Source organism: Nansenia antarctica (assembly GCF_963989245.1).
Source record: "Nansenia antarctica genome assembly, chromosome: 15".
NCBI lineage: Eukaryota > Metazoa > Chordata > Actinopteri > Argentiniformes > Microstomatidae > Nansenia > Nansenia antarctica.
The window spans coordinates 13,494,798-13,503,699 of record NC_137685.1 but is presented as its reverse complement, the minus strand read 5'-3'; the positions used below and the strand labels follow the sequence as shown (position 1 = coordinate 13,503,699).

Genomic DNA, 8,902 nt, shown 5'->3' with positions numbered 1-8,902 from the left:
CCTGACCACTAACCCCCACGCCACTCTCAACCAGAGCCCCGAGCAGAGTACTACCCACGCCACTCTCAACCAGAGCCCTACCCCCAGACCGGGCCGGCTGGTCGTGCAGTGGAAGCGTGGACCCCCGGAGGCCCAGTGCCGCCCCAGCCGCCCCCTGGAGTCTGGCACGAGTGCCTCCTGCCCACGGGCCAACTCTCCGTGCCAGCCTGTCACCACGGCAACGGAGGGCAAGCCCATCATGATGTTCCTGCGGGCCGCCTCCATCCCCATCATCTCTCAGGAGACCAGAGAGAAGTTGGAGTCGCACGTCCGAGGCAAACTCAGCCATCGTCTCTGGGGCTTCCCCCAGCGGGTCACCAGGTACGTGGGAGACCTGACGCCTCTTCTGGTGCCCTCGCTGGCCACGGGAGACAGCAGGGTCATGGGCCATGTGACCGGCTCTGTGTTCTCTCTGTGGGACAGCCGGCTGAGGGACAAGAGCAGACCACAGGTTAACCCCAACCTGAACACAAAGCCTAACCTGAGAACGGTCATCCTGCCCCAGCCGGCTAGTACTGGTGACACCAACCCTTCCCAGAGGGCTTTGCAGGAGAAGCAAGAGCCCAGGCTGGACATGAGCCTGAGGAGGAAGTGTCTGGAGGTCAAACTGTCTCACAATCAGGGAGATTCCCTCCATGAACCAGCCAACCAGGGAGGTACCCTCCACCAACCATGTCATCAAGGAGGTTCCCTCCACCAACCAACCAATCAGGGAGGTTCCCTCCACCAACCATGTCATCAGGGAGGTTCCCTCCACCAACCAGCCAATCAGGGAGGTCCCGTCCACCAAACAGATCATCAGGGAGGTTCCCTCCACCAACCATGTCATCAAGGAGGTTCCCTCCACCAACCAGCCAATCAGGGAGGTTCCCTCCACCAACCATGTCATCAGGGAGGTACCCTCCACCAACCAGCCAATCAAGGAGGTCCCGTCCACCAACCAGATCATCAGGGAGGTTCCCTCCACCAACCATGTCATCAGGGAGGTTCCCTCCACCAACCAGGTCATCAGGGAGGTTCCCTCCACCAACCAGCCAATCAGGGAGGTTCCCTCCACCAACCAGGTCATCAGGGAGGTTCCCTCCACCAACCAGGTCATCAGGGAGGTTCCCTTCAGCCAGCCTATCATCAAGCAGCAGCTCTCCTCAGGAGGAAGGTATCGTTGTTTATGACCCAGGAAGCTTTGAGGCGTGTGGAGGAGAACCTGGTCATGAAACGCCGGAATAATATTCCGGAAAAAAAAGCTCAGTGGCTGTCAGTGGCTGTCTCAGTGGCTGAGTCAGTGGCTGTCTCAGTGGCTGTGTCAGTGGCTGTCTCAGTGGCTGTCAGTGGCTGTCTCATTGGCTGTCTCAGTGGCTGTCTCATTGGCTGTCTCAGTGGCTGTCTCAGTGGCTGTGGCTGTCTCAGTGGCTGTGTCAGTGGCTGTCTCAGTGGCTGTCAGTGGCTGTCTCAGTGGCTGTCTCAGTGGCTGTCTCAGTGGCTGTCTCAGTGGCTGTCTCAGTGGCTGTCTCAGCGGCTGTCTCAGTGGCTGTGTCAGCGGCTGTGTCAGTGGCTGTGTCAGTTGCCGTGTGAGTGGCTGTCTCGGTGGCTGTCTCAGTGGCTGTCTCAGTGGCTGTCTCTGTCACGTCCTAACTCTGTCACGTCCTAACTCTGTCACGTCCTCTCATTTGAGTGAGGATGCTGCAGTCATGGCTGATGCAACAAGAAACAGCAGAAAAGCTGGTTCAACCCCATGGCTCCCGGACATATTAAGCATTATATTTGGGATATTTTGGATACAGTGGAAGATGTATACATTAAACTGTCTATCTTTCTCTACATATTTCTCAATTTTGTGTTCCTGAGCTGATTGTTGACTTCATGTAGCCTATGGGACCAGCCTCATTTATAAAGCTTTGCGTATAACTGGCGTAAACGGCTTGCGTACCTACGCAAAGCAAGAACATTTACCCACACCAACATTCGGATTAATAAAACGGTGCGCACGTCAGTGGCATTTGCAAGTCCCACGCCTGCTTCCATTTATGAATCACAATCAACTCTAAAATGTTGTGCACGTGAACGAGCATCTTGTACCACCCTTTTTAACGCCCATAGTTGCCTATAATAATAACTTTGTATTTGTATAGCACTTTTCCTGCAAACGTTGCATATAAATGGTCAGTCAAAAGCCAGACAGAACTCCGAAAAATGCCTGTAATAACTCTGCATAACCAGTAGTCAAGTCAATTCAATTACGTCAAGTCAATTACCTGACGTAGAGCTACGATCGTTTCCACGGTCAAATTGACTCACGTTGAAATGTTATAAATCACTACTTTGACGTGGTTTTCTACGTACGACACGTGTAAGATCAAATTTGATCCAAAGTACTTTCTATAAATGAGGCCCCAGGAAACGCAGATGCATTTCATGATCATCGATACCCCAAGAGGCGAGATCTTGTGAAACTGTGCGCACCTCTAAGCCAGTGGAGGCTCCTCCATAGAGGTGGAGGAGGCCTGGCCTCCCCAATAATTTGAGAGAAGAGAGAGAGATTTAAAAAAGCAATAATTATATGTTTTTTATTTTTTATTTTTTTTATTTAACAAAAAAAATATTTTAAATTGTTTTATATTAATATTATTTATTAATATTATTTCCGTTTTGTTCATAAATATTTTCCATGGCTAAAACCCAATATTGCCATTGTAAAGCACCTACAGGCCAGAATCCCTATCCGTTTCTATTGAAGGAGGCCAGGCCTCCTGTCGAAAAGTCCAGGCCTCCTGTTGGAAAGTGGTTTCTCTTAGAAGTCAATGTAATGCAATTTTTTTCATGGCAATATGTGATTGGCCCATCACTGAAAATGGGTGGGAACAGGAGGCCTCTCCTCCGTCGTAGTACCTTTTTTTCGCCACACGCGTGTATGAGTGCTGTTCTGCAGGATAAATATTAGAAATGAGTCCAGGGCTGAATGATTGACATTTTGTCAGGCAAAATGGATGTGAGAGAGGTACATGCAACAGGTGCTTGTGGTGGTGGCATGGGTCCGAATCCAGTGGGAGAGGAGGATGGGTTGAGTTAAGTTTTTTTTAATTGTTGAAATCCTGCAAGTTGAAATCCAGCAAGTTGAGTTGAGTTGAGTTGAGTTAAGTTTTTTTTAATTGTTGAAATCCTGCAAGTTGAAATCCAGCAAGTTGGCTTGCTGATATCACTTTAATATTGGGACAAACCTGTGGAGTGGAGTCCTGGAGAGAGCATGCCGCCCCTCAGCTAAACCAGAGGTGAGTTGAACTAATCAGATGTCTCTACCAGTGTTACACCACTAGTTCTCAGTAGTAATAACACTCCATTGCATGTCTGTGTTTCTCAGCAGATGAAGCCAGCTGGAACCAGTACTGTCCTCACAACATTTAAGCAAATACATATTTATATTATATTGAATAAAACTACATTTGATAAAGAAACTGTTACGTATCTTTTTTATATGCTAAACGTGATTAAATTGATGATTACATGTTGAAGCTGTAGAAGAAGAAGAATGAAAAATGTAGGCTAAAAATTGTTTTTTAACCACATAATTATCAAATTCCTGCCTTTGACACATGTTCACTGGGCATTTATATTACATCCAAATGTCATTTCTCAACATAATTATCAGGCAGGCTCATAGACTTACAGCAATGTCATTTCTTCAGGCAGGCTCATAGACTTACAGCAATGTCATTTCTTCAGGCAGGCACATAGGCTAAGCTCTGCACAATGAATTCCATCAATCAGAACTTTCTGATTGTAGCTTACACTCCAAATAGTATGCCTTTGGCCAGCACAAAGACAGATAAGAAGAACAGGGAACATTCCATTGCGAGTGAAGCGAGCAAGCGGGAAAAAATTGGCCTCCTCAATTCTGGAAGTCACCAGCCTCCACTGCTCTAAGCACACTGGCAGCCATGCGTACGCATAGAAACTGGAGAAATTATCAACTGCGCCTCCGCTGGCAGAAGTATGAAAGAGGAGAAACGCTTTGAAATGGATACCATTTCCACCGACATAAGAAATATTGCCTCACGTATTATGAAGGAGTGCACAAAGGATACGTGCGCACTGCACATATCTTATTCGTCCTTGTCCTGTACGCATCACACTGTATAGATATATCTTTACTGTACATATTGATATTCATGCAAATATATTTACTATTTACATTCATATTCAGTGCACGTAGCGCGAGGCTACATTAACAACTTGACCACCGTCCGCATTGACTTCACAGTAATCAACGTCACTAATAAATGACTATTCTGAAAAAAATATGCTTGCTTCAGCTTGATAAAAGTATGTACATGTCAATGAATAGACAGTAGGCTACAGTGGTTAATGTGGGGTAATATAACCAGGCTATCCAATTTTATGGAGAGTGAGGACACGATACTGTACTATCAATGAGCAACGACATGGTCACTAGGCTACCAAGGTATGGAAGCATATAGTAGACTTAATTCAAATGCTAATGCAATATGAGATTGCAATTGCATGTTCCACTTTTGCATGCATTCTTTCAGACAATATTCAAATTCAAATGCAATTCTAATGATTTTCATTTTCATGTACCTGATGTGCACATTCACTGTCAATATTAAAATTATAATGCAAAGCCATTTGACATTTAATTTTCAAAGTCATGCGCTGCTTTGTAGCTGACAAAATTCTAAAGTTCATTCTAATGTGCAAATGACTATGCAATCCCAAAATAGCATATTCATTTGCCACTTTTGCCTGCGTTATTTGAGTCAATATTCAAATTGTAATGCAATAATGTGATTCGCAAAACCGATTGCTAAACCGTATACTCCATATGCGAGGGTTCACTTTTGCTAGGTCCGAGAAAATCGATTTTAATAGCGATGTTAATCTGTTGTTGGCACCGCATCTTTCTCACATTTTCAACTCCTGCTTGAGCTGTAGCCTACTCAAGTAGAATTTTGTGTTGAATTTGGATTTTTTTTTTAAACGTGTAATATTAGTTTCATTGAACTACTTAAACAGTTATTGTGTAATTTGTTTATTGCAGACAGCTGAGAAATAGTTTGCCAATAAACCTAATGTGCAATTGGGGGTTGAATAATTTTGATTGCAACTGTACAAGACAGGTTGCTAGTCTCGATTCATTGGTTGTGACCTGTGTGAAAGATGCTTTAGAGACAAGGAACAACTGCAGAACAATCATTTATAAATACTTTTATTAAGAATTCAGCAAGCCAAACATTCCACATAACTTATGTTAAACTAATGTTTGCTAACTATTTATTTTACAAAAATATTACATACCAGTCCAATAACATTTTAACAACGTATGCTCTTCAATGGTAACGCATGTAAGGAAGGAGACGAAGGAGGAAGACATATTTACTTGAACCAACATTTTGTCACACAGTGCGCCAAGTGTTCCATCAATCTTAATCAAGGTTATACAAAGCAAAACTGACAGCAACAATTATTTGTGTAAAACACAATAGCAAGTACAATAGATTTACGTACAACAACAACAACAACAACAACAACAACAACAACATACAGGGTTTAACTATATCACATCGATAATATCAGACTATACCTGACCTCTTCCCCCTCACTGGTTCCCTCTCAGCCTTACACCTAGTCTATAGGGCTTGGGGGACAGAGTAACTCCAAACACAGGAGTGTAGTCAGGTTCCCCTGCGTCCTCAGGCCAGACAAACTGGAAGCGTCGCAGAAGCGTCACCATAATCAGGAAAAGCTCCATACGAGCTAGTCCTTCCCCAAGACACATACGAGACCCTGAAACATTAACAACAATAACAAGAAAAAAGCTCAATCAGCCATTTATTTCCATCCATCATCAACATTTATCTCCATCCATCATCAACATTTATCTATAGCGATGTACTTTGTTTTGCGCTATATACCTGCAGAGAAGGGCAGGAAGGCCTCAGGCTTCTCAAACTCTCCCTGCTCATTCAGGAAGTTGGAAGGGTTGAAAGAATAGACTTTATTGTCCTTGTACAGTTGCCTATACAATGAAAATGTGGTTCTTCTGAAGGTGCAAAAACAGAAAAACATTCACATATTCACAACAATATTAAGAAAATAAAAACAACTATAAAAGCAAGCTAAAAGACATGAGGTCAGTGTCTCATCTGGTTCATCAGTGGTTCATCTGTGTCATATGCGTATAATGCGGTGTGAGAGAAAACTATTATATGTAATAAGAAATTTTTCTACATTTAAGATTCAAACTTCACAACAGAAAATTGAATATCTAGAGAAAGCTATAGAAACTGATTTCCTGTTGTAAACACAAAATGAAACCAGTTTCTCTACTTGAAGCTTGACATTGGCTAGACAACAGACATATTTAAATGATTACAAAGACCTGATTGCTCTCTTTTCTACCTAGATGGACTAAGCCATCTAGAGCAGTTTTGGACTTTTGTGTTTCCCCAGACCCAGTACTCTAAGACCAGACTAAACCAGTTGTAGCCATTGTGTTCCTTTTTCACCTTTGTGTCTTTAGGAGAAAGTGGGGGCCGATTCCCCCTTAACCTTCATCCCCCATCATCTTCCTCGATGTACAAATCCACACCCATTGCTCATGATTGGTCTAGACCTCTTACCTGAGGGTACCTGAGTGCATAAATACTGAGATGTAATGAATGATCTTGACTTTACGAGGAACTTTGAATCTTCAGATGCGTCTGACGAACCTGTAAACTTCCTCCTTCTATAGAGGAAAATATTACATATCATTTCTTATACATCTTGAAACGAAACAGGCTGCCTTTATTGATAATTTGCTCTAACAGCGGTCAACAAAAATACATCGCTCCCCTCTCTCTCCACTACCGCAATGCAAGGTGCGCAGGTGCTTAAAATACCTTGCAATATCACCCCCCATAACCATATGACTTCTCAATACGGTGATCAAGGCAATAAACAAACAATCAAAGTAGGATTACAGACTTTCAGTCTGCCTCCATCCATGTGGATGAACCACCCAAAGGCCTGAGGTGTTGTCGGAGGCATGAATATGATTTAGGGGGTATTTAGTATAACAGGCTGGGTTTATTGTGAGTTTACTTGTTTGTTTATTGCCTTGATCACCGTATTGAGAAGTCATATGATGAGACACTGACCTCATGTCTTTTAGCTTGCTTTTATAGTTGTTTTTATTTTCTATTAATTTGTCTAGTGTGTAATATTTGTGATATGTTATGTGTATAGGTTTGTGAATATGTGAATATGTTTTTCTGTTTTTGCACCTTCAGAAGAACCACTACAATTTCATTGTATAGGCAACTGTACAAGGACAATAAAGTCTATTCTATTCTATATTCTATACGCATTGTTTGTTATTTTTCTGGTTTTGATCGCTTATGGATTCTTTTTGTACGTCGCCAAGTTTGATTGTTCTATTCAATAAATGCTCTAAAACGTACTTTTCATCTCAGCGGATTGTTTGGCGCGTCATACAATTACCAGCCCAGACCCTGGTTGCGTCTCTCAGCGACTTTTTACTTTTGGCTCTATCTATCTATCTCGCTACAGGTGTCATATAACCCTAACCAATATCCTGTCATATAAAAGTACCGTATTGAATCTCCAGGTAATGTATTTCTGACATCCATCACTTTTGCTGTCGTTAAGATACTTTATTTTTCTGTTTTGGTAGTCTGTCCAATGTGACAATTGCCCTCCTCCACCGGCCCTAGATTTGGATCTAGCTTGCTGTTCATTATTTTCATGATAAAACGTTATAACATCTTCATATACACCATACAGGATAAATACTGATTAACAGTAGGCTACTTTGGCAAATGCCCATTGAACAGATTTATTTATTATCCTATCTTAAGAAAACTAATGTAACACTCATCTGGGGATTTACACGGCAAATCAACTGAAGAACTACAAATGCCTGATGACAGGGAGATGACGAATGACTGCTCTGATGAATCAACCCCTATTTCATTCATTTTCTCTATATAACGACGTCGATCATTGATTGGCAATGACACTATATAATAGTTTGCCTAACTGGCCATCGGATTTGTGCTCCTAATATCTAAAAAGCACTACGGCTTTCTTATTTTATCTGATTAAAGTAGCAAAGACCAGAAATTCCCATTGACCGCCAGTCAAACTTCTACTCTTCTATCACCCAAAAAGGGGCGTGGACATTACGGGAGGGGAAAGTACCCGGATGCGTTGCTCTGATGAATACCTCCATTGAGAAGTTGGTGGAGCTCACACAGGAACACCTCTCAAAGTTCTCCAGGCACATTTACAATATCAAGCACCAGTTTGAAAGACTGAGGAGTTTGAGAGAAACCCTGACCCAGAATGACGTAGTTATTCACGTAGACCACATGTGTCAAAGTCAAGGCCCGCGGACCAGATCAGGCCCGTGAATGAGTTCTCTCTCGCCCGCGGGATGATATTTAATTACTATTAAAACCGGCCCGCAGTATTCTGTGCCCGAAGCACCATAATACTACAAGTACCAAGATGCACTGCTAGTGCATTGGCGCGTACCGAGTGCCCGCGAGCGAGCGCGACCCCGCGTCTTCTCTTCACGTCAGTACTAGTCATGAGCAGTAGCAGCACAGTCACAGTGGAGGTCTGAACACCGCCGTCAATTCCCGAGTGTTCCCGAGTACACAGTTTGCTGACAAACCGCCGAATTCAGGCGGAGATTTTCCGACTTTGAAGCCCAAAAAAGCAGGCTTCAACTGCTCAGCAATCCATTTGCAGTTGACGTGGAAAGTGCATCAGCAAATCTCCAAATGGAGCTGTAATGACACACTGAAGGCAAAATGGCGTCCGTGGCGCTGCTGAGTTTGCT

At 43.3% G+C, this 8,902-nt stretch overlaps 1 protein-coding gene across 1 annotated transcript in view; it reads right to left on the bottom strand.

The window, feature by feature from the left end:
- Positions 1 to 5,650: 5,650 nt before the first annotated feature.
- Positions 5,651 to 8,902, bottom strand: part of LOC308170872 (septin-4-like) — a gene marked incomplete at both ends in the record, with an annotated part of 40,646 nt that continues 37,394 nt past the window's right edge. The window contains one exon of the mRNA XM_080545729.1: positions 5,651 to 5,814. Coding sequence (XP_080401855.1) covers positions 5,651 to 5,814 — 164 coding nt within the window. The remainder of the gene's footprint in view (positions 5,815 to 8,902) is intronic.